Source organism: Triturus cristatus, chromosome 12 (genome assembly GCF_964204655.1).
Source record: "Triturus cristatus chromosome 12, aTriCri1.1, whole genome shotgun sequence".
NCBI classification, from domain to species: domain Eukaryota; kingdom Metazoa; phylum Chordata; class Amphibia; order Caudata; family Salamandridae; genus Triturus; species Triturus cristatus.
The window spans coordinates 760,991,427-761,016,612 of record NC_140595.1 but is presented as its reverse complement, the minus strand read 5'-3'; the positions used below and the strand labels follow the sequence as shown (position 1 = coordinate 761,016,612).

Genomic DNA, 25,186 nt, shown 5'->3' with positions numbered 1-25,186 from the left:
GTTTCCAGATTGGACATTAAGGAACCATTATGATCTGTACACTCGCATCTTAACTCTTGAAATGCCTGTTTTAAATAAGGACTGCCACCCCAGAGTGACAACTCTGCCTTTTAGAATGTTGTAAATGGGCTTTCACAAATGAGGCTCGGTATTTAGGGTAATGAGAAAATATCTGACAGGATTTCCTTTTTCAAGTTTGCTTTAGTAAGCTCATTCTTGTAAATGGTGGCGCCAAAAGTTGACATGTTTTTAAATTAGGCTATTGGGTTTGGGCTTCTGAAGGGAGACGTTTGAATATGAAAGGCGAGGGATGCAGCTTATTGTATAGGTGGAAATTATTGCAAAATGACTGGTTTCTTTAGCAGATAAATTATTAATTATGAAATTATCAACATTAATAAATGTTCTTAAACTTGGTTTTCCAAATATTTAGGAAGCTTAGCATTCCTATTAGGGCCTCCTAGCATTAATATTGACTTCAGGTTGGTGTAGGTTCACATAATAGGGACATTTGCATATGAGATGTCATTTGGCCAGCCTTTGAGCTCACACAATGAGGTTTGTACATCTGCTAGAAGGATTTCTCGCCATTTCAAATGCGCTGTGCATCTCCTATAATTTTGCTTACGCCCAGTTGCTACACACAGGGTTTGATAGTGTTTGACAGCAGTGAAATCTGTTTCAGATTTCCTCCTGTCAAAAAGGGGGGAAGGAGGAGAATATTGGCTTCCTGCTGGCCCCTGAGGAGGTTCGCTTCCCGCTAGCCCCTTAGAAATTAGCCCCCTTAGAAATTAAGCCGAGGAAATAGGTATGTTGCTCTTCCCTTTTTCTCATGTTTTATTGTGATCTTTCAGGGGAATTAGTTGTGGGCACCGGAACGTATTCAATTGATTTCTGGCCTTTCACAGCCCAAGACACAAAAGGAGGTACGTGCATTCATTGGCCTCACTTCATATTGCAGGCAGTGGATTCCCCAGTATGCTTACATAGCCAGGCCCCTAATACAGTTAACGACACAGGAGGCAGCTTCTACTAATGTCCTCCCTTGGACACAAGAACACACTGTGGCATTTGAAGAATTAAAAAGAGCTTTATGTCAAGCACCAGTTTTAGGGACCCCTGATTACAACAAATCTTTTATGCTTTTTGTGACAGAGCGGGATGGAACAGCACTATCTGTCCTCACACAAGATCATGCAGGAAAACACAAGCCCTGCGCTTATTTTTCTAGTACATTGGACCCAGTAGCCCAGGCTTTGCCTGCGTGCCTAAAATCTGTTGCAGCAACGGCCTTAGCCATATACAAGCCCTCCTGGAAGCGATACATTTACCGACAGCCATAGCTATCCTGAAATGCAAAGCACATACTAAAGCCACAGATACCATTTCTCAAGGCAATGATCTGGCAGACCGAACTGCTAAACAGACAGCTCAGACCCCACTAGACATGACGAACTCACAGATACCATCAATGACCAAAGCCATGACAGTCAGGGATCCTTCCAGGGATGTACAAGACATACAGACACATGCTACTCTAGACGAATTAAAGAAATGGTCGGAACAAGGAGGGGTACTGACTGATCAGGTTGGATGACTAAGGGCAAAGCAACATGGTTTCTTCCTGATTCGATGGTACAAGTGATCATAAATACCGCACATAGTCCTGCACACTTAGGAGAGAAAGCAATGCTAGACAGCTTACAGAATATCTGGTTTAACAAGCACCTGCGTGCAGCAGCGAAACAAAAAGTCAGGACATGTATGATCTGTTGCCAATTCAATCCAGGTAAAGGCATTCCGGTGGAACAAGGTGGATTCTCTCCACCTGACCATCCTTTTGAAGTCCTCCAAATGGATTATATCCAAATGAACAGATGTAGAGGTTACAAATATGTCCTGGTACTCATGAAGCAGGTGTCCCTTCTGTTAGGGTATACCTGGAAGTCTCATTGTGTGCGACATCCTGAAGCAGCAGGCCTTGTAGAAAGGCACAATCAGACCTTAAAGACAAAACTAGCAAAGATTTGTGCAGAAAAAGGTGTAGATTGGATGGTAGCCCTGCCGGTTGCCCTCTTTTACATGAGAATGGTAGCCCATTCTAGAACTGGCTTATCTCCTTACGAAGTGGTCTTTGGTAGACCACCGAATATGTGGGGCACTCCGATGCCTAAAAAGATTACTGATGTTGATAGTAACATGCTGACAGATTACCTGGCTTCCTTGATGCCTGCACTACTCTCTTGTCGTTCGCAGGTTGCCGCCGCCTTCCCTGACAACACCCAGGTCAAGGAACACTCCATCGCTCCTGGGGATTATATTTTAATAAGGAACTTTGACAGGACGAGTCCTCTTGAGCCGAGGTGGAAGGCGCCGAAGTTAGTGCTATTGACCACAAGGAAACCCGTTAAAGTCGAAGGACGGAAAGGATGGCTGCATATACATCACTGCAAGCGCTACTTCGGGAATAACGACTCTTTTAAAAAGGAAACTAACTTTTCAGACTTTGAGCCCCCTTTACTAGAGGAGACTCCTCAGCAGGAGTACAAAGCTAAACTGAGATCTAGAAAGCCAGACCCCGTTTGATCAATTAAGTCCACTAGATGGTGAATCGGTTGAACATGTATTCTGACTTGCATTAGATCTCGGACAATGATAATCATAAAAAGAGCAAGATGAAAAGCAAATACTGTAAAATATTACGTGGTAGATTGTTAGAGTCGGGGATCTCTGGTTGGCGCAAGGTTGCCCTTGTGTCAAGCAGGAACCCTCTCCTCCACGTCAGGGCGCAGGATAACCCCTCGCGAATGACCCTTGCTCACCCTCTAGGTGCGTGGCGTGAGCAGCCAAGGCGATTCCTCAGGCGTTGTTGGTTAAGCACTTACAATCGTACACACAGTAAATACATCAATGCCCCCAGGAACGGACACCAGACTTGGATATATATAAAAATACGCTTCTTTATGTAAAAATAAGGTATATATATCTCCACAGACTTATTACAAGACCAATAACGTTTTCGCTAGGCCACCAGGTGATACAGCAGGCAAATGTTCTGGGTTCGTAGTTTCAAATGGATAGTTCGTAGTCTCTTTACTTGTAGTTCCAGTACTTACAGAGATCGGTTCCTGCGAACGGGGAAATAAGGCGTTGCGGGCCCCGAGCCCGATGCTGGAACTTCTTTCCTGATGTGGAGAGTTCGGCACAGGTCGGTGCGACTCTCAGCTTGGGAAGTGTTCTTGGGTCCTCAATCAGCAGGTGTGGGCAAGTAGGCAGGCGCGGCCCGCGGCCCTTTAGCACGGCGGTGCAGGAGGGTCTCCACAGCGGGGGCGGCGCGGCCTGAGATGTCCGGGGATAGCGAAGCGGGGTCGCAGGGCACGGTTAGTGCAGCTGGGTGACCCGGCGTAGATCACAGTCGTCGGACGGCTTCCGGCAGGAGGGGTGATAGCGCGTTCAGCGCACTCCAATGGCAGGCGGTGACAGGGATGCAGGCGGCCTGGCCCGGGAACAGAGAGCGGCTCGGGACGGAGCGGGGCTCTCACGGGTTGGAGGCAGGCGAGCTTCTGAGTGTCACGGCCCTAGGAGGGGCGATGAGGGGCGCAGTCTCTTTTCCAGCGGGATGCACACACGGCTCGAATTGGAGGACGAGCAAGAAGCACAGAGAACCCACTGTTCCTGGGGTTCAGTTCAGGGGGCAAGCTCAGATCAAGCCCTTGGAGAATGTTCAAGCACAAAGTAGCAAAGTCTTTTCAGTAAGTCTCTTCCTCTCCTTTCTCAGCAAGGCAGGCAGCAGGCCAGCTCCTCCAGCGTCTCCTTCTCCTTCTAGTCGGGCAGAGGTTCTTTGTGGTAAACAGGATTCTGATTTCTTAGGAGCCAGGCTCCTACTTTTATACCATGATTCTTTTGTTCTTTAGCGCCAGGGGGCCTAGGCCTGGCTCAGTCCAGTTCTGGAGCACTTTGCTATGGTGACTCTGCTCTTTCCTTTCAGCAGCAGGGCAGAGACATCAGCCGCCCCACAGGGGGTGGCGCCGGCTTTGTGGTGGCAGAGCACAGGTCTATTCAAGAGTCAAGGTGTACTCCTCCCACCCATCCAGGTGTAATCTCTCTACCCACCACCTGGCAGCCAACCTGTCTCTGGGGATCCCCCCACCCTGCTCCTTACTGTTGCTGGGCAGAACACACACACACACAGCAGAGGCGGACTGAGATGGTCAGGTCAGTAAATACTAACTTTCTAAAAGTAGCATTTACAAACCCAGGATACTAAAATAAACTTGACTACAAGAAGTATTTTATCATCCTGAGTTCAGGCATACTAAACTTGACACTTCTACCATGCTCTCTGAGTCCACTGGGGTCACAGCGTTGGCGTGATCCCAGCAGCCCATTCTGGCCTATGGAGAGCAGGTAGCCTTCAATAGTGAAAAACGACAAGGGCTGTAATTCACTACTAAGACATGCCACACACACCAGGGCATGTCTTACCTTATGCCTACAATGCACCCTGCCCTTGGGCCTACCAGAGGGGTGGCTAATATGTAGGTAAGGGAAGGTTTAGGGACTGGCAAGTGGGGGCACTTGCGCAGTCAGCGCGACGGTCCCGGACCGCGCACAGGGTCTGCGGTGGCAGACCCTAGACACATTTTACAAGGCCGCTTCTGTGGGTGGCGCAACCAGCGCTGCAAGCCCACCAGCAGCATTGGCATCCACAAGCCCTGGCACCCTGGTGCACTTTACTGGGGACTGACAGTGAATCCAATGAACCAATCATGGACACCAATTACAGGTACACTTTACATAGGGAGCACTTGCACTGCGGCACGGATTAGCCGTGGCGCAGTGCCCTGAGCGGACAACACCAGCAAAACAGTCGAGGCACACCATCAAAAAGTGGAAGGGAAACTCACGCCAATGTGCCAGGTCTAACACGTGTCCCCTCCAGCTGAAATGTGGGGAGAACTACCCTTGCCCAGGGGGTTCCTCGTCACTAAGGCGGAAATACCTGGACAGACCGTCAGCGTTGGCGTGATCTGTACCAGGACGGTGTTCCACCGTAAAGTCCATACCCTGTAGGGAGATGGACCACCTCAACAGCTTCGGGTTCTCACCCCTCATTTGCATCAACCATCTGAGGGGCCTGTGGTCCGTCTGAACCCGGAAGTGAGACCCAAACAAGTAGGGTCTTAGCTTCTTCAGCGCCCAGACCACAGCAAATGCTTCTCGCTCAATTGCACTCCACCTACTTTCCCGTGGAAGTAACCTCCTACTGATGAAGGCTACGGGTTGGTCCCAGCCCTCCTCAGTCATCTGTGAGAGAACAGCCCCTACACCATGCTCTGAAGCGTCTGTCTGGACTAGGAATTCCTTGGAGAAGTCAGGGGCCAAGAGCACGGGCGCCGTGCACATGGCAGTCTTCAGGGTGTCGAAAGCTTTCTGACAGGTGTCAGTCCAAATCACGTTCCTGGGCTGCTTCTTCGAAGTCAGCTCGGTCAAGGGGGCAACGATCGTTCCATAGCCCTTGACAAACCTCCTGTAGTACCCAGTGAGCCCCAGGAAGGCCCTCACTGCGGTCTGCATCTTGGGGGGTTCCCAAGCCAGGATGGTCTCGATTTTGGGTTGCAAGGGTGCCACCTTGCCACTCCCCACTTGGTGTCCCAAGTACACCACGGAACCCTGCCCGATCTGGCACTTGCTTGCCTTGATCGTGAGGCCTGCTCGGCGCAGCGCCATCAACACTTCCCAGAGGTGGCGCAGGTGTTCAGGCCAGGTGGCACTGAACACTGCGATGTCATCCAGGTAGGCGGCACTGAACGTATCCAGCCCAACCAGTACCTGGTTGACCAACCTCTGAAAGGTGGCAGGGGCATTCTTCATTCCAAATGGCATGACTCGGAACTGGAAGTGCCCATCTGGTGTAGAGAATGCTGACCTCTCTTTGGCCCCATCGGTCAAGGCGATCTGCCAGTACCCAGACGTTAAATCAAACGTACTGAGGAACCGGGCAGCCCCCAGCCGATCAATGAGCTCATCAGCTCTGGGGATGGGGTGCGCGTCAGTCTTCGTGACTGAATTGAGTCCTCTGTAGTCCACACAGAACCGGAGTTCAGGTGTGGCTCCCGGCGCAGCAGCTTTGGGGACCAAGACCACGGGGCTGGACCAAGGACTGCTGGAGGACTCAACCACCCCTAGCGCAAGCATCTTGGAGACCTCCTCCTTAATGCAAGCTCTGACCCTGTCAGTTACCCTGTAAGCCTTGTGCTTCACAGGTAAGCTGTCTCCTGTGTCCACATCATGGACGCACCAATCTGTGACACCAGGAACCAGGGAGAATCGGTCGGAAAATTGTCCCAGCAGGTGGCGGCAGTCTTCCTGTTGTTCAGGCGTCAGGGTGGGTGAGAGGTTAACTCCATCCACTGACCCATCTTTCTCAGAGGCCACTAAGAGGTCAGGAAGAGGCTCGGTCTCCTCTTCCATTCCGTCATCAGTGGCCAGCAGCATGCCCACTTCGGTCCTCTCTAAGTGGGGCTTAAGGCGGTTAACATGTAGGACCCTCAAAGGGTTCCTGGGAGTCTGCATGTCCACCAAGTAGGTGATAGGACTTTTGCGCTCCACAACCTCAAATGGACCTGTCCACTTATCCTGAAGTGCACACGGCTCCACTGGGGCCAAGACCCACACCTTTTGTCCAGGTTGAAGCTCTACCAGAGTGGCATTCCGGTCGTACCACCGCTTCATCTCCTCCTGGCTGGCTTCCAGATTTGCCTCAGCAAGTTGCCTGAAACGCCGAGTCTGGTTTCGGAAGGCCAGCATGTAACTATATACATTCTGGGGAGGTTTCCTGGGAGATTGCTCCCAGCCTTCCTTTACCAAACTCAGAGGTCCTCTTACCGGGTGACCATACAGAAGCTCAAAGGGGCTGAATCCTAGAGACTTCTGTGGCACCTCTCGGTAAGCGAAGAGCAGGCATGGCAAGAGGACGTCCCACTTACGCCTCATTGGACCGTCCAGGCCCATGATCATGCCTTTGAGGGTTCGGTTGAATCTCTCAACCAACCCATTTCCTTGGGGATGGTAAGGAGTGGTGAACTTGTACGTTACCCCACACTCCTTCCACAGGGATTTCATATATGTGGATATGAAATTGGTCCCCCTGTCGCTCACCACCTCTAGAGGGAATCCCACTCGGGAGAAAATTCCCATCAGTGCCCGTCCCACCACGGGGGCCGTCACTGTCCTCAGAGGGATGGCTTCAGGGTACCGGGTGGCATGGTCCACCAAGACCAGGATGAACCTGTTGCCCAGGGCTGTCTTGGGGTCCAGAGGCCCCACAATGTCAATACCCACTCGTTGGAATGGCGTACCGACCACAGGGAAAGGTTGCAGAGGAGCCTTGTGCTTCCCTCCGCTCTTACCACTTGCCTGGCAAGTCTGACAGGTTCTGCAGTAGGAATCGGAATTCTTATGCATTTGGGGCCAGTAAAAGTGGGTGACAAGCCTGTCATAGGTCTTGTCCATCCCCAAATGTCCTGCTAACGGCACATCATGAGCCAGCCCCAGTAGGAAGGTTCTGAACTTCTGGGGTACCACCAGCACACGGGCTGACCCAGGTTCAGCAGCCTTAGGCTCGGAATACAGGAGGTCACTCTCCCAGTACACGTAGTGTGTTTTGGCCTGAACACCATTGGCCTGGTCTGCAGCCTGTTGCCGCATACCCACGAGAGAAGGGCATTCTTTCTGCTCCCCGCAGAATTCCTCCCTGGAGGGACCTCCTTCTTGCTGCCAATGGGTCAGCTCAGGCAGATCTCCCAGTTCGGCAATCTGTTCCCCGGTAGGCTCCAGAGCATCCCCCTCAGGGTCTACTTCCTCCTGGGCCGTGGGAACTTCGGGGGCCGGTTTCCCGCGCCTCCTGCGCCTTCTCCCTAAGGCCGGTTCCTGGACCTCTCCCTCAGGCTCCAGGACCCTCTCAACACCCCTACTGGCTGCCATGGACCGGGTGGTCACGCACGCCCAGTCGGGTAGACCCACCATCCTCAGATGCGTGGTCTTCTCCACCTTTTCCCAAGGGGAACTCTCCAGGTCGTTCCCTAGCAGACAATCTACAGGCATGTCAGTTCTCACAGCGACTTGTAGAGTACCAGAGACCTCCCCCCACTCAAAGGGAACTTGAGCCATTGGACAACGACTCTCTACGTTGTCAGCATTGACAACCCTACAGTAGGCATTGGGTACAATCTGCTCTTGAGACACCAGGTGTTGCCTCACCGAGGTCACGCTGGCTCCTGTATCTCTAAGAGCCTCCACCTTCTTTCCATTGATGGTCACCACCTGCCCATATTTCTTAGTGTTAGAGGGCAGGTAGGTTACAGGGACCATCTCACTGTCTCCTAGCGAGACTAGGGTCATCTGCCCGGGACCCCCACCCTCCTGGACTGCTACTTCCTCCCCAAAGTTAACACTAGCTACTTGCCGGGGTGGAGCACCAGTGGGTGCGGTCTTACCAAACAGGCGACACTTAGGATCAGAGGCAATGTGACCCGGATCGCCACACTTATAACAATTGAAGGGCCCCTTTGGAACAGGTCTACCTGTCGGGGCCCCGTTCTGCTGCGGGGTTGGGGGAGGCTGAGAACCCTTCTGCTGGTTCCCTTGGGAATTACTTTGGGGGCCTTTTTGGAACCCCTTCTGTTTACCCTTGTCCCCCCCACTCTTCTGCTGGGGACCCTGCCCACCTTTGGCGGAGTCTCCCACTTGACCCTTGTGGACCCTGGTGCTGAGCCAGCGGTCCGCCTCCTCAGCAAGCTTCCTCGGGTTGGACAGCTTGCTATCTATCAGGTGTTGGCGTAGCTCAGGAAAACATTGACTGGACAAGTGCTCCCATGCAATTAAATCAAGCAGCCCTTGATAATCATTCACTTTGCTACCCTTCACCCAACCATCCAGCGCTCTGCAGAAAAAGGTCACATATTCCACATACGTACTCTCAGGGATCTTCTTGGTCTCCCTGAACCTCTGTCTATATAGCTCAGGAGTTAACCCATACCTGGTCATTAAAGCTTCCTTCATATGGGGGTATGAGGTCTGGACTTCTAAGGGCAAATCTAACAGTGTGTCCCGCCCTTCCGCAAGGAACCTTCCCCACAACCCCGCTCCCCAGTCTTTCTCAGGGACCCGGTGTGAGGACATGGCCACCTCGTAGGCTCTAAACCACTGCCCTATGTCATCCTTTCTAAAATACTCCTTTACTACATCTTTGGGGATGTACACCTTGGACTCTACCTGCGCTGGTGGAGTGCTGCCACCAGAAGGAGCGGTGTCCAAACTTTTCGCCTTCAGCTCCAACTCCTTCAATCTGATATCATGATCCATTTGGCGTTGTTGTGCCTCCAGGGCCAACTTCTGCTTTTCCATTTCCATTTGTCCTGCCAACTTTGCCATCTCCATTGCATGCGCCCTGTCTGCTGCCCTGTCTGCCAGCTCCTCTGGCGACCGGACTCTGCTGGGCTCCTCAAGGTTGTCGGGTGGAACGATGTCCCCCGCATTCCGTAGGTCTCGTGACTCCTTCCAGGCTCTCAACGCCTTGGTGTACTGGGTCTTCCTCTTGCATCCAGCATGGGGGACTCTGAATTGTACACTGTAGCCTTTCAATTGCTCCATCGTGTAGCCTTCCAGTCTCTCCCAATCCACCTCATCGATTCCAGAAATCACAGAGAGTGCTCTCCCAGCGGAGTGTGAGCCAGGCATGGTCGCAGTAATGGCAGATGTCTCAACAAAGTTCAGAAAATGAAAACCTGTGGCTGCGTTACTTGGTCTGCTCTCACTATCTGGTGATTAATAATTCACTGTATGCAAATTACAAGTGCCAATCCGAAATCCCAACCGCTGCCACCAATGTTAGAGTCGGGGATCTCTGGTTGGCGCAAGGTTGCCCTTGTGTCAAGCAGGAACCCTCTCCTCCACGTCAGGGCGCAGGATAACCCCTCGCGAATGACCCTTGCTCACCCTCTAGGTGCGTGGCGTGAGCAGCCAAGGCGATTCCTCAGGCGTTGTTGGTTAAGCACTTACAATCGTACACACAGTAAATACATCAATCCCCCCAGGAACGGACACCAGACTTGGATATATATAAAAATACGCTTCTTTATGTAAAAATAAGGTATATATATCTCCACAGACTTATTACAAGACCAATAACGTTTTCGCTAGGCCACCAGGTGATACAGCAGGCAAATGTTCTGGGTTCGTAGTTTCAAATGGATAGTTCGTAGTCTCTTTACTTGTAGTTCCAGTACTTACAGAGATCGGTTCCTGCGAACGGGGAAATAAGGCGTTGCGGGCCCCGAGCCCGATGCTGGAACTTCTTTCCTGATGTGGAGAGTTCGGCACAGGTCGGTGCGACTCTCAGCTTGGGAAGTGTTCTTGGGTCCTCAATCAGCAGGTGTGGGCAAGTAGGCAGGCGCGGCCCGCGACCCTTTAGCACGGCGGTGCAGGAGGGTCTCCACAGCGGGGGCGGCGCGGCCTGAGATGTCCGGGGATAGCGAAGCGGGGTCGCAGGGCACGGTTAGTGCAGCTGGGTGACCCGGCGTAGATCACAGTCGTCGGACGGCTTCCGGCAGGAGGGGTGATAGCGCGTTCAGCGCACTCCAATGGCAGGCGGTGACAGGGATGCAGGCGGCCTGGCCCGGGAACAGAGAGCGGCTCGGGACGGAGCGGGGCTCTCATGGGTTGGAGGCAGGCGAGCTTCTGAGTGTCACGGCCCTAGGAGGGGCGATGAGGGGCGCAGTCTCTTTTCCAGCGGGATGCACACACGGCTCGAATTGGAGGACGAGCAAGAAGCACAGAGAACCCACTGTTCCTGGGGTTCAGTTCAGGGGGCAAGCTCAGATCAAGCCCTTGGAGAATGTTCAAGCACAAAGTAGCAAAGTCTTTTCAGTAAGTCTCTTCCTCTCCTTTCTCAGCAAGGCAGGCAGCAGGCCAGCTCCTCCAGCGTCTCCTTCTCCTTCTAGTCGGGCAGAGGTTCTTTGTGGTAAACAGGATTCTGATTTCTTAGGAGCCAGGCTCCTACTTTTATACCATGATTCTTTTGTTCTTTAGCGCCAGGGGGCCTAGGCCTGGCTCAGTCCAGTTCTGGAGCACTTTGCTATGGTGACTCTGCTCTTTCCTTTCAGCAGCAGGGCAGAGACATCAGCCGCCCCACAGGGGGTGGCGCCGGCTTTGTGGTGGCAGAGCACAGGTCTATTCAAGAGTCAAGGTGTACTCCTCCCACCCATCCAGGTGTAATCTCTCTACCCACCACCTGGCAGCCAACCTGTCTCTGGGGATCCCCCCACCCTGCTCCTTACTGTTGCTGGGCAGAACACACACACACACAGCAGAGGCGGACTGAGATGGTCAGGTCAGTAAATACTAACTTTCTAAAAGTAGCATTTACAAACCCAGGATACTAAAATAAACTTGACTACAAGAAGTATTTTATCATCCTGAGTTCAGGCATACTAAACTTGACACTTCTACCATGCTCTCTGAGTCCACTGGGGTCACAGCGTTGGCGTGATCCCAGCAGCCCATTCTGGCCTATGGAGAGCAGGTAGCCTTCAATAGTGAAAAACGACAAGGGCTGTAATTCACTACTAAGACATGCCACACACACCAGGGCATGTCTTACCTTATGCCTACAATGCACCCTGCCCTTGGGCCTACCAGAGGGGTGGCTAATATGTAGGTAAGGGAAGGTTTAGGGACTGGCAAGTGGGGGCACTTGCGCAGTCAGCGCGACGGTCCCGGACCGCGCACAGGGTCTGCGGTGGCAGACCCTAGACACATTTTACAAGGCCGCTTCTGTGGGTGGCGCAACCAGCGCTGCAAGCCCACCAGCAGCATTGGCATCCACAAGCCCTGGCACCCCTGGTGCACTTTACTGGGGACTGACAGTGAATCCAATGAACCAATCATGGACACCAATTACAGGTACACTTTACGTAGGGAGCACTTGCACTGCGGCACGGATTAGCCGTGGCGCAGTGCCCTGAGCGGACAACACCAGCAAAACAGTCGAGGCACACCATCAAAAAGTGGAAGGGAAACTCACGCCAAGGTGCCAGGTCTAACATAGATGTATAGTGACTTTGATTTTTCTATCTCTTCTGTGCATCACGATAATATGTATCAGCTTAATACTACATGCTATTTTTCCTCCTATTGCCTCACTCTTACACTGCTCCACTAATGATACCATAAAGCATACATTTAGTGATCTGCCATCCTATGAGCTATCCTATCGACTTGCCCTGCGCAACAATACCTTTATTCAGATGCTGCACCATTCACATCAGACTAGCAATGCTACAGACTGCTGGGTCTGTGGCCGACTTCCCCCGTATCAGAAGGTGAAGGGGGTGTTGCCTCTTTTCCCTTTTCCGTTCTCCCATAATGGTTCTTGCGGAGCATGGTTTGCCTTAATGACATCCATCAATGGTGATGCCAAAGAATGTCAAGACAAGGAGTGTAGGGGTGACTGGGTATGGGGTAACTTGAATAAAGTCATGAATGAAGCATGTTTCCCAGACAAAGAAGGTCTTCCCCAAAGAAAAGGTACAGATCTAGAAAATGAAGAGTATCAGCAAGGAAATGCGACCCTCAACTTTATAATGTTGAATATCAAGCCCATACACAATGTAGGTCCATCCTCAATTACAGTCCTGCCAGTAAAAGGGGACTTGTGTGTCAGAAAAGAAGGCTCAGTACATTTGGGGCACAGCGAGTGTAATACTATAATAGAGTTTAAAGACAAAGGAAAGTCCTATTTCAGAGCATCACGACACACCTACTTTATTTGTGGCCAGACAGCCTATGTACAGCTGCCCTTAGACTGGGGTGGGACGTGCTACATATCATTTCTTTTATTCCTAATAAAGCACCATCTGTATACAAAGCAATAACAAGGCTCCACAAGATTGCCCAAAGCATACATCAAGACCCAGGCACGTGGACTTGGTCCAGTTGGCTCTGGGGAGTAATATCGGCATGGGGATGGAAAGTGTTGACCGTCTGTGGGTTAATACTACTAATGGTATTCAGTTGTTGTCTATGTCTGCAGTGTGGCCCGGCCATTTGCGGCCTGTGTGCTACTGCATGTGTTCCACGTCCCCATATACAAAGCATTGAAAATGGAAAAATAATGCTGCAAGAACAGATCGACTGTCTCATGAGAATAGATGTGACATGAAGGGTCCACTAGGGGACAAGGAGGGAATGAGAAAAATAGAGATTATGACAAAGCCTATGTGTCCCCTATGTGTTCCCCAACGTTTTTGTGCACATGCATGTACGCCATGCATTTTCCCTCCATGGCCTGTCAACCATGATGCCTATGCTATAACGTGGCCTGCCATCAAGTCTCCCATGAGAGAAACGACAAATCTGCACTGAGGCCTACACGTTTTGCATCATGTTTTCCTGCACTCGTGCCATTTTCATGAAAGCCCATCTTGTGGCTCAGCCGGAGCCCGAAAAGAGGTTTCAGGCCTCAGACGCTCTGAGAGCTGCAGCTGCGTATCCTTGGCCTCCAACACTTGGGCCTCAGCCAAAGGGGCCCAGTCCGGAGTGCCGAGATAGTATTGAGCACGGTTATCTGCTTACTCCTACTGAATCACATTCCTGCCTGGAAAAGGAGGAATAAACAAAACCCGCCTGCAAAGGATAGAGCCTAGCCTTTCTGTCTCCTTTTGTGTGATTGCAAAGCTCACGTCAGTGAAAAGCCCATAGCCCCCATGTAAGGCCCACGCAGTGAATAAAGAAATAGAAGCCACATCGGCTCTTGGTGATGGGCAACCTATGTCACAGATCAGTTCCTGCTCCGGACTTTAGATATCAGATAATACAAGATGTGCTGGTCGTCCTGACACTGAAGGCTTCTCTTCCAGACTCCCCGACTGCACAGCAGCCTTCCCCCAGTTACACGTCAGTTACACGTCATGCTCAAGTTGAGCACAAGTAAGGCAAAGTTCCAGTAAAGTTCCAGCTGATCACGCAACCCCCTCCAGGTACCCACCCACCTATGACACTCACCTATGACTCATCAAGTGGACGCCCACATGGACGCCCACCTTCATGCCTACTTACACGCCCACATGCTCTTATCTCATTCTCTTTTGCTCTGCCTGAAGCGCTCCTGCTTACGTATAATAATGAATGTATATATACTGTACTCTGTGAATAAAGTTGCAGAAGACCCTTCCTGATCCCTTGTGGTGATGGAACCATTCTCCCTATAACTCGAGTTATTGCAATAAAGCCCTTTTGAACCTGATACCGCGGACTCAGCCTCTTGCTTTATGCATGATCCTTTTGATACCTATAGAAATTATGAGTGCGTAATACTTTATTTACGACACAACATACAGGAACCTTCCAAGGCCTGTGGGCATCAGAGACACCTGAAGGAGTCCCTACCCTGCATTCGCAGGCACCGCAACTAAGTCGACTGGTCTGCTGATCCTGAGCTCCTCCAGGCTCTGAATGGCCCCACGACACATGTGGTGGTTTTCCACAGCTACTGAGGCCGCCCTGCCCTCTCACCAAGTTTGAGACCAGTATCCCTCTAGTGGGGGTATCAATAACTGGACCCTGTGCACAGCATCAACATGCAGTTGTAAAGGTTTGTTGACTTCTTTCCCAGAAGATCTCGGGCTCCAAGTATCCCCAACCTCAAGCATCTCCTGTGACCAGAATCCACAGCCACACTGCATCATGTGCATCGTCACCTGCATGTTTTGGTGAGCTGCTTGAGGTCCTCTTGCGACTCCAGTGCCTCCGGCATGTGGGTCCCTTTGAGGGTTACCTTTGTTTCTCTTGGGCTCCCCTGATTGCACGGAGCCTGCCCTGACTCTCCTGCTTTTGGTGAGTGCCCTGGTCCTTTCTGGTCCCAACAGTGCTCCTTCTTCAGCTCCGGCATTGGTTACATTGACCAAGGCTTGTTGCTGCTCCCGCCAGACGCAGACCCCTCAGCTCTTGACATCCTTTGTGGGACAGCTCGTGCATGGCTCCTGTTCTTCCTTAGTGTTGCCTGGTCCTCACAGCTGCGGAGTCAAGGTCCACGTCAACTCTCCTGCAACACCCGACATCGGAGGGCATTCGTCTTCCATGTCTCCTGGTTACTCCTGAGTGACATAGACTCTGTCCCCTCTGCTTGCACATACGTCTCATCTAGAGTCCACCTTCGGATTCCACCAGACACTTTCTCCTCTTCCAGCAGCTGCACTTTCCTGAAGTACTCCATTGGAAATGACGGTGGTTTCTGACACCACTTCACACATATGCACCCGGCTTCCCTGGTGTAGGTAACATGGGTATTAGGGTATCCACGAGTGGGGTGGCTACCCAACCTTTTGTCTTCCATGGGGTTTCTTCAGGGTTCACTGGGAAGGGTCCCTGATCTTTAAAAATGCAACTGCGACATACATTTAGATTTGTACGGAGCACGCAGTAGTGTTCCCACACTACACACGCTCTCCGTGGAGCTTCTACTTACTCACTGGGTGGTTCCTTGGGTCCCCAGTAGTTCTACATCTTCTGGACACTGTCTTGATCCGAGTTGTGGTTCTTATACCACTTTCTTAGTATATGGTTTGGTCCTCCCGTGGGACCCACTGTGTATTTCCTGCCATTTAGTGTGATTTCTTGCAAAGTTTTGTGTGCATTGTGCTATATCTCCAGGTAGGAGATATTTGTATGTGTTAGAGAGTAACATATAATAAATACATATCTTTATAAATACCTTGTGTGGTTATTTGCCACTTAGTATATACAATAAGATTGCTTTCTGGTAAAACAAGCTGCTTTACACTGCTTCTGGATTAAGCCTGAAGGCTGCTCTCCACAGTTACCACTAAGAGAGCTTTCTAAGGTTGTCTAAGACCTCTTAAATCACCATAAGAGTTGACTGGACTGGTGCAAGGTGTCCAACTACATAAGTGTACATCATATACCAGGCCAGATTCTCACACGCCCCTTAATGTTTACATGTCCTGACTGTGAAAAACCTCCCAATGCATTTTTCAGTGTGGCAAGACTACTCAGCCATGGGTTAACAATTGTTTACACAGTTACATGTAATAAGTGCTAAATTCAGCTTGTGAGTAGCTGGAAAAGTGCTTGAAGGACTAAGTTTAATAGTAATTTAAAATCCAATGAAATGGTGAAGTTGGATTTTTTATTGCTATTTTGGAAGTTAAACTTTTATGCGCGGGGGAAATGGGTCTGGCGCTGTCCTCAAAAAGTATGAGGTCAGACCACAAGGCTCAGCATCCAGGCATGGAGCCCCACCAGAGGAATATGGGGGACTTTGTCATACTCCCAAGTTGATTGTTCCTCAATTGGACCATTCTCCTGGGAATTCTGCAAGAGAACAAAGGTTCCCAGAGTCAGATGGCAAAAGAGTACTGAGCTGTGGATGGGAGCTCACCTAGATCATATCCCCCATCTTGGGTGGTTGGCCATGCCCCCTCCCCCTTTTATTGTATCATGATGGGCTTTTCTGGTGCAGCGCAGAACCAAGCATCAGTTTTATACATGTAAAGTAGGGGTGGGCGGAATTTGTGTAGTCGCGCTAGGCTAAGGTCCGCGAAACAGTAAAAAATCTGCGCGAACACGCAGAAATTCCGCGAACACGCGGAATTGCTTGTTCACGATGCTTTTTTCCTGTTTGCGATCGCTGTTTGCATGCTCGGGTGAAAATATTTCGCAAACACACATTTTGAGAACGCGAACAAGCACAAAAATTCCGCAAAACCGCGGAACGCAGAATTTTGGGCAATACCGCGTTCTCCGCGGAACACGAAATTCTGCAAATTCCGCGAGCAGAACGGAATTTACCGCCCAGGCCTAATGTAAAGGGTGTGAAATTAAATCATTTAACCAGATAGTACAACTCAGAAATGGTCAGCAAGATTTCTCCTTTCTCCTTTCATGATCATAACTCAGAGAAACACTGGGTTTAATGGGTTCACTTTACATTCTACAGTCACATACAACTTGACTTGCTCTGCACTGCACCAGAAAAGTCCATCATGATACACCCCTCAGACTGGTAAGATTTGTTCAGGGAGTCTGGCTTTCGCAACTGTTCTTCTGGCCTCCTAACAAGCACATATATCATCTACCTAACTTTAGGTATTCCAGATCCCAAGGCAGTTTTTAGTCTCAGGGACCTTCCTACAAGCAAATACAATGATTTTGGTTTGCTGATCTAATCCAGCAACCACACCAACAAACACAACTCACTACTAAGCTTAACTTATCATGGTGTCCAGTCCTAACACTTTCACAAGAATAAGCTTTGGACACTATAGCTTGCCATATCTTCTTTAGCATCTCAGTGATGCATGTGCTGTGAAGCTTATATACATTCAAAGCTCATTTCTACAGATTCACAAAAACCTTACTCCAACCTGATCCAAAGTGTCTCAAGAACTTCACTCATTCTCCTCAGCTGCTGTTTCAATAGTGATGCCAAGTGGCATCAGGGGCTTTTCCTGCCAGCCAAGGTCCTGGACTACATTGAGATCTGCAACCTCCCTGTTCTACTCAGCAACTATTATTCCTGCCACGATAGTGTATGGATAGATCTGCACATCAGTACTGTAAAGTGTCTTCCCCTATCTATTCTACCTGGTTGCCTAACCTCTAACAAGTTACAAACAACTGATTACAAGTGCCGATTTCCATTAATAGGTTAGATTGCCAGGACTGGTGAATCATTACTACTCTGCAAACTGTGCTCTGGAGGTATTTATTAGTGACACTGTATCAAATTAACTAATCTTAACAACAGTACTGTAAGCTTCTTATCACTATCTGGCTTCTATTATGTTGGTCGCCTCTGTAAATAACAAATACGTTTTGCAGATGTCCACTAACAGGTAAGAAGACTGGTACGGTCAAGAAATTTACATTCTTTACATCATCGAATACTGGTCTGATTTTCCATTATTAGATCAGAGCATAGGTTCTGCTAAACAACTACCTCTCTGCAAAACAATCAACACCATTATGGTAATCCATAAGTAAGTGAAAATATCACTATGTACTCCACCATTCAACTGCCACATACTAGTGCCTCATTTCCTTTAAAATCTGCTTGCAAGCCTCCCTCTTACAACCTACCACAAGTATGTACTTCCTCCCATCCACCTCTCACAATTCAGCTAACCACACAGACTAACATGTGTCTGCCCTTCCTCTTCTGCAGTAATCTTCCTTTTCATCAACACTGGTGGTTGATATTTCATCCCCTCCCCCAAAAAAAGATCAAAGCTCGTAGCTCTCTCCTCTTTTTTCCACTCATCCTTAAAGTCACATCTGTTCTGAGTCTCTGCTCTCCTTTCTCTCCCACACAATGTACCTTCAAAGCAAACCTAAGACTATCCCCATCATACTCAGAGGCCAGTTCCCCAAAGCCACCCCTGGCAGGTATCCTCCCAGGGCATACTACACAACACAGATCATCCACAAATTGCCTCCCTGATTGATGAACTCAATGCTAATCTTTTATGCAATACAGAATGTTGGCTAACTTACTTTTCTCAGTTCATCCTGGACTCTATTGTACCCCAGTCCACAACAGGAGGTGGTAATGCAATGATTATAAAAGTCACGTTCAACTGCATACCTTTTGAAGCCACCAACTTCCCCTCCTTCAAAACCTAAAATTGGCCATCTTGACTGATCCTTCACACGAGCTATATATTCTTATTACCTGCAGAACCCCCAAACTCCATTCACAATTTCCTCAAACATTGCTCTGCATAGCTTTCCACCAACCAAATGTTCTACCCCACCAACATCTATCTCGGCAATTTCAAAACTGACTGGGGAAATACTAAATCCAAACTGTCTGGGTACTTAGACAATACTATTGAATATACACAGGTTAGTTCAACTCTCCTCCTCCCCAACTCAGTATAAACAAAAATGTGGATCTGATTTTTACATCCCCCAAATATATCACCTGTATCTTTCCTGTGGAAGTCAACAAGTATGACCTATTACTGATTCTGTTCCAGATCACTTTGAATCACCAACAAGTAAAAGCTTATATGTGTACACCAAAAATGTTGGTTAGCAGCACCAAACTAATACTGGAAGACTCCATCTAAACCCTCTGATTATCTAAAGTTAGAAAACTGAAACTGGAATCAAACATTGATTTATTGCATGATCTATGTGCCCAATATATTTGAACATCATCAATATCCCAGCTCCTGAAAAATTGTTAAACCCTAAGGCAACCCCAAATATATCCTGGCATAACATGTCATCCCATAAATCCAAAAAGGAGATCAGTGACTTGAAACGAATATAGGGAAAGAATACGTCTCCCAGATGTAAACCTAACCTAAAAAGGTCAGAAAACCCTAAAATACTGAAATTGTATGAGCTAAATCATCTTTCATTCAAGAACATTTTCTAAACCTGCATAACACCTCGAAAGATATTTCCAACTACACAAACCTGAATACAAAGAGCCCAAGCCAGATACTCTTCTCCCCTCCCAATCTAATTGTAAAAAAAACAGCAATATAAAATCACACCTCTCAAACCATTTTCCCCATCCTTCCTTATATACGCCCATTTTAATAATCTCTCTAAGATTTTGACAATGATGCGATGAGCCTACTTCTTCAGCAAGTACTTTACTTCCATAGCATAAGCAGACTTCCACTTATTTGCTTGTGTCTGGTTGGACATCATCAATGCCTTTCTAAACCAAGGATTCTGCACCAGTGATCTGAAGTTGGCCCAAATCTAACCAACACTGTAACAATCTAAAGGGGATGCTGACATCATGGACAACCTGTTTCCAACCTAAACTGGCATAGTAGTCATCAAGAAATGCACCTCTCTCAAATTGAACAAAAACCTCAATGACAGTGCTCTACTATACTCTTACCAATCTGGACTCAGAGTGTGTCACAGCAGAAAAACTGCCACTATTTAAGTGCTTTCTGACATTCATTGTGTACTCGATGATGGAGAGGTTTGCTTTCATGATCTTCTAGATCTGTTACTGACTTTGACATGGTAGACTATGATATATTACTCAAAATTCTGGAAATCAGATCATGCTCATGGACAAAGTGCAAAACTGGTTCAGTTCCTTCCGCAGGGGTCAGTCCCTCCCAACTAGTCAAATTGGGGAACTGCACTTCGAGAACTGAACTGATAACTTGCAGAGTCCCAAGCAGTTCCACTCTCTCCCCTGTTCTGTTCAATCTGTATGTTGAACCACTTAGTCTGTTGCTGGAAAGCTCCATCATTCAGCTCCACCAATATGCTGATGGCATGCAATTGTACAATCCAGGACCTACACATCCAAAAGGTCATACACAAATTACTAGAGTGGATGACAGTCATGTACTTGAATTTTCCCCTGCAGAACATTGAGTTTCTTGACATTTCTCATAAATCCAAGCACAAAAATCAACCACAATATGACTGCTGAACCTTTATTTTTCACCGTTACACCTACCCCAGGGATCATATCATGTTGCTTAGGTTTTGAATAAATTCCACTCTCTTATGAAAACAAATTTGCTTAATTGGCCAACTGCTACCTCCATCATCTGAAGAGAATATAATTCCTCCAGCTGACTGATCATCTTTAGAACTGATGTAGGTAATGCTATCCTCTACGGTTTTCCAACTAATACCCTGTTGACCCCTAAAGGCTGCTATCAACTCAATGGCTCAGCTAAGCACAGACACGAATACATCTGATCATATCACCCTATTTTGAGGAAACTCCATTCGCTTCCCATAGAGGCTCGCAATAAGTTTCAAATCTGCTGCTCCTCATTCAAAGCACTACACTCAGGCAAACCAGGATACCATGTCAATCTCCTGTCCACATCTGGCAGTATGTTTCTCTCTCTATCAGAATCATCCTGCTCTTATCAATCTTCCCCCACCCACTCCACTCTTGTACCTCCTGTGTCCTAGGTATTTAGCTTCCTCCCTGACTACAGTTTTATTTCTTTAAATTGTTGTTTCTGATTGTAGCTTTCTGCCTTTGAAATGTATCAATTCTGTTCTAATGCCAAAGGATGAATTAGTGCTAAATAACAACAGTAAATAAATGAATAAATAAGTATGGTGAGAGTGAAAGATTGAGCATTCATTATCAAGGGTCTACCCAATAGCTTCCTCCTTGAGGACTACAGAATAGTCAATGAGTACACATAACGTTAATTATTGGCAGCAGATGGAGCAAAAGGATGATGAAGTGTGGGGTATAGACTCAGCAGGAATGTGCAATGGTAATGGTGCATTTACATCTGCCACTGGAGTGGATCTGATCATAGACAATGTTTAGTCGATGGGGCCAATAGATATAAGATCTAATGCGATGTGTCGGTACCCTCTCACTTGCTTGAGGTGTTTTTCAAAGTTTTTGCTGATTTATGATGAGGGCTTCTGGTGGTATGGTACTTGTTTTTTTGACATTTTCATCTGTATTTAGCCGTATTATTATTTTTCTTATTTTACCTGTATTTATTCATAGTTATTCTGAAAAAATGCAGCTGCCACTAGTGTATTTCCACATTTGTTTAACAGTTAAATGTACACTCTTTCTGGAATGCCTCACAGGTTTAAATGATATGAACATCCACAGATGATAAATCAATACACTTATATGAAAACCTGCAAATTGTAGTATCAACCTTCTTCATATCTACCACTGTTTAAGCTTCATTACTAAAATATCAATCTTTTTGAAACTATTTATCTGTCAGTCTGCATAGCTACAGTCCTGTTAGTCATTACAGACAGCATTTAAAAACATGCAAAGAACATACTAATCTCTATTTTATCAGGAAACATAAAAGTTTTTCTGTCTGTATTTATTTGTAGAAATCAGGGAGCCTTATTTATGATACATACAAGTGGTGTGGGATTACTGTGATCTGGGATGTAGCGTTTTTGCACCACAATTATAGATTATGTATTTAATGTCTAAGATGGATATATATTATTTGATGGATCTTAGAACTTTCATCGTTAGGGTTGTCTTCCAATAAAATGTTTGCCTGCTTGCCTCCGATTTGCTGAATTATTTTTTTTGGCCTTAAGACTGTGAGCACTTTACCATTGTCAACCAGTGCTAAAGTGCATGTGCTCTCTCCCCTAAGCAAGGGTTGCTCGGCTTATCCACAATTGGCATAACAAATTTACCTATACTTCCCTAGCAGAGTGCACCACATGTGCCCAGGGCCTGTGAATTAAATGAAAATAGTGTGCCTACAGCACTCATTATGTAACCACACTAGTTGCATTTTAAGCATGTCTCAGGCCTGCCACTGCAGAGCCTGTGTGTGCAGTTTATATTGCCATGTCCACTTGACATTTAAAACACCTTGCCAAGCCCCTAAACTCCCCTTTCATTGCACATAAGTCACCCCTAAGGAAGGCCCTAGATATCCCATAGGGCAGGGTGCTGTGTAATCAAACTTGTACTTTTAAGTTTTGCATGTCCGAGTAGTGAAAAACACCCAAATTAATTTTTCACTTCTATGAGATCTACCCTTCAAATAGGTTAACATTAGTAATTCCATATTAAACTTTATAAGCTCTACCTCCTGATTGAGAAGGAGCAAATCTGTCATGTTTCATATCACTGGAATAGTAATTTTAGAAAGATAGCATTTTTTCTGCTCTTAGCCCTATGTGCTTGCAATACATGTCAGGGGTGCATATCCTATAGACAGCCACACACAAAGGGAACTTAGGTGTGACTGTGCGACCATTTACATTTTCATGGGTCATCCTGGTCAAGATAGGAGGGAGGAGCTGACGCTTAAACCTGAATACGATGTGTCCTATCTCCATGTATAGGGCTACAAAACTCGCTGGAGTGAGATTGGAGCCAGAGCTGGTGAGGGAGGGGTAAAGTGGTGCACTTCAAAGCTTCTCTTTGAAGTCTCCAGCACTTCAAATGCACCACTGGGTGCAATAACTGTACTTCTTACCCTACCGCTTCAATACACTGCTGTACCTGAGTAGAACTTTGCCAGGAGGTAGAACGGCTGTCCTGCTAAAAGAACTGTCACTCTGCTGGACTGCTGCTTGGGAAGAACTGCATTTCTACTGTGCTGCCCTGCTGCCTGCTACCCTCTGCTCTCAATTGGATTCAGATTGACTCCAAGGGATTGCTGACTTGCCCTCTGTTCTACATCTCAGGGATATCAAAGACTTAAAATCAACCTGCATCAGCCTCTGGACTTTGCTTGCTGCAAGTCTTTCCCTGCCATGTGGTGCCAATCCAGTCTTGGGACTTTGCAAGTGGGTATAAAGTGCTGCTACAACCAGAACCAATGCATCAATGCCATTGTGCTGATTTTAACTGGAGAATCTGCCTCAATGCCTACGCATCGCCACTGCTGCGAGGACTGTGAATATCATGTTGCTGAATGTGAAGTCTTCACTTTCCAATGCATTTCTTACTTTACACGGCTCACCGCTGAATCATCGCCTTCAATCCTGTGCTTCAACGGCGACATATCACATTTTGCTTCCCTCATCTATTGCATATGAAATGCTATCATACGAAAATGAGAAACATATTTGAAAGGGATGAGAAAAGTACATGGATGTGGCTGGAAAGTGCAGTAAATGTACAATTCATGTCAAGCATGAATTTGCCTCTTCAGGGTAGATTCCTATCCCTTTGAGTTCTAAGCTAGATACCATAAAAATGTTACCACTAGGAACTAATAAGAAGGAAAAAGGCCTGCCATCCTAATAAACATATATCTTTTAGAACAATGTGTACACTATGGGAAGAGCTATGAAAGTTTTAAACAGGGGAGTGTGTGATTTCTATCTGTAGATTTTAGTGAAAGAACTATCATGATTTGGAGGTGAAGGCCGAGATTTAATAATTTTTCAGGCAATACCGCACATTTCACCAAATTTGCTGTGTTGCTCTTTGCAAAGATGAACACATAGGGCAGAGTTATATCTATGAAGATTGGCCTGCTGCTAACGTCTAACCTAAGCTCGAACTTTTAAAGGCTGACATGTGTGTTACAAAGCCCTGCATCTACCTGTCCAGAATAAGGTTTGTACTGAAAGCATTCACCTCCAGCACAAAGTCATATGTCTAGATAAACAGAAGGATCATGGCGGTTGTGTGTGTCCCATGCACTTCAGCGAACATTCAGTGTTAGGATTTTTAGGAGAAAATAAATATTTTCCCCTTGTCATCATCTCTTTCAAAGAGGCTTAAGTTTCTCATACAAAGTTCAGTCTGGCTGTCTCATTTAGATCAGTTTTGCCTCAAAACCTATGGGTTTTTGCAGTGATCCGCCTCTGTTACACCCCCTTAACACAAAACAGTGCAAATCACACAAATATATATTTGCAATGAAAAAGGCTCTTTTCCAGCACGAAACTGGCAGGTAAATATCAACTAATCACTTTGTGATATCACAAAGCCTTAGCAAATCTGGGCCCAGGGGTCTCAAGATGTGGAGGCCACCCTAGCAGCCATCATGGACATCAAAGAAAAGTAATTTAACCACATGGTGCACAACACAAAGGAGAAGGCTTACAAAGCGGATGTTCTCATTGTTTAAGTGAATCTGAACAGAAGCTTCAATCTATGAGTGAAGGCCTATTAGAAATCTGCCCAAACCATTTTAGTTTTACAAGGTAGTTATTCTTTGTATTGTGGCTGCACCCCTCACCTTTATGTTTAATAGCAAACTCACTTTGCATACTCCAGATGTTTGCAAGGAATATTATGTGACTAAGTATTAATACTGTCAGTTATATTTTGCCACATCTTATAAACTATAAAAATGCCTTTCAACCATGTTTGTATCTTTTACCTGTATTTCTCCTGCAATCCACCGGATGGCACTGCCATTAATAAGAAGGGTTTCTCCAGGCAGGGCACTGGAGTCATATCTGCCCACCTTTACCTGCCTGAGGCTTCCTTGATGATTCTTTTGCCAGCTTACAATATCATACAGTGCTGGAGGGTTTCCATTCTCATCAAAGAATGTCCCTTTGCCACCTCCTCGCAAACGCACATTTTTTATGTAATGAAGAAGCTGGAGATGGGAAAACAGGGAGAAATTATTTGGCAATCCATTTTGTGGCATGATAATACGATGTTAGGATACAAAAT

The 25,186-nt window shown here is 47.4% G+C and overlaps 1 protein-coding gene across 1 annotated transcript in view; it reads right to left on the bottom strand.

Annotated features, from left to right (window-relative positions):
- Nucleotides 1–25,186, bottom strand: part of LOC146782741 (extracellular calcium-sensing receptor-like) — a 107,521-nt gene that overhangs the window by 8,959 nt on the left and 73,376 nt on the right. The window contains exons 4-5 of the mRNA XM_085637220.1: nt 24,891–25,109; nt 20,973–20,987 (exon numbers count right to left, since the gene is read on the bottom strand). Of these exons, the coding sequence (XP_085493346.1) occupies nt 20,973–20,987; nt 24,891–25,109 (234 nt within the window). The remainder of the gene's footprint in view (nt 1–20,972; nt 20,988–24,890; nt 25,110–25,186) is intronic.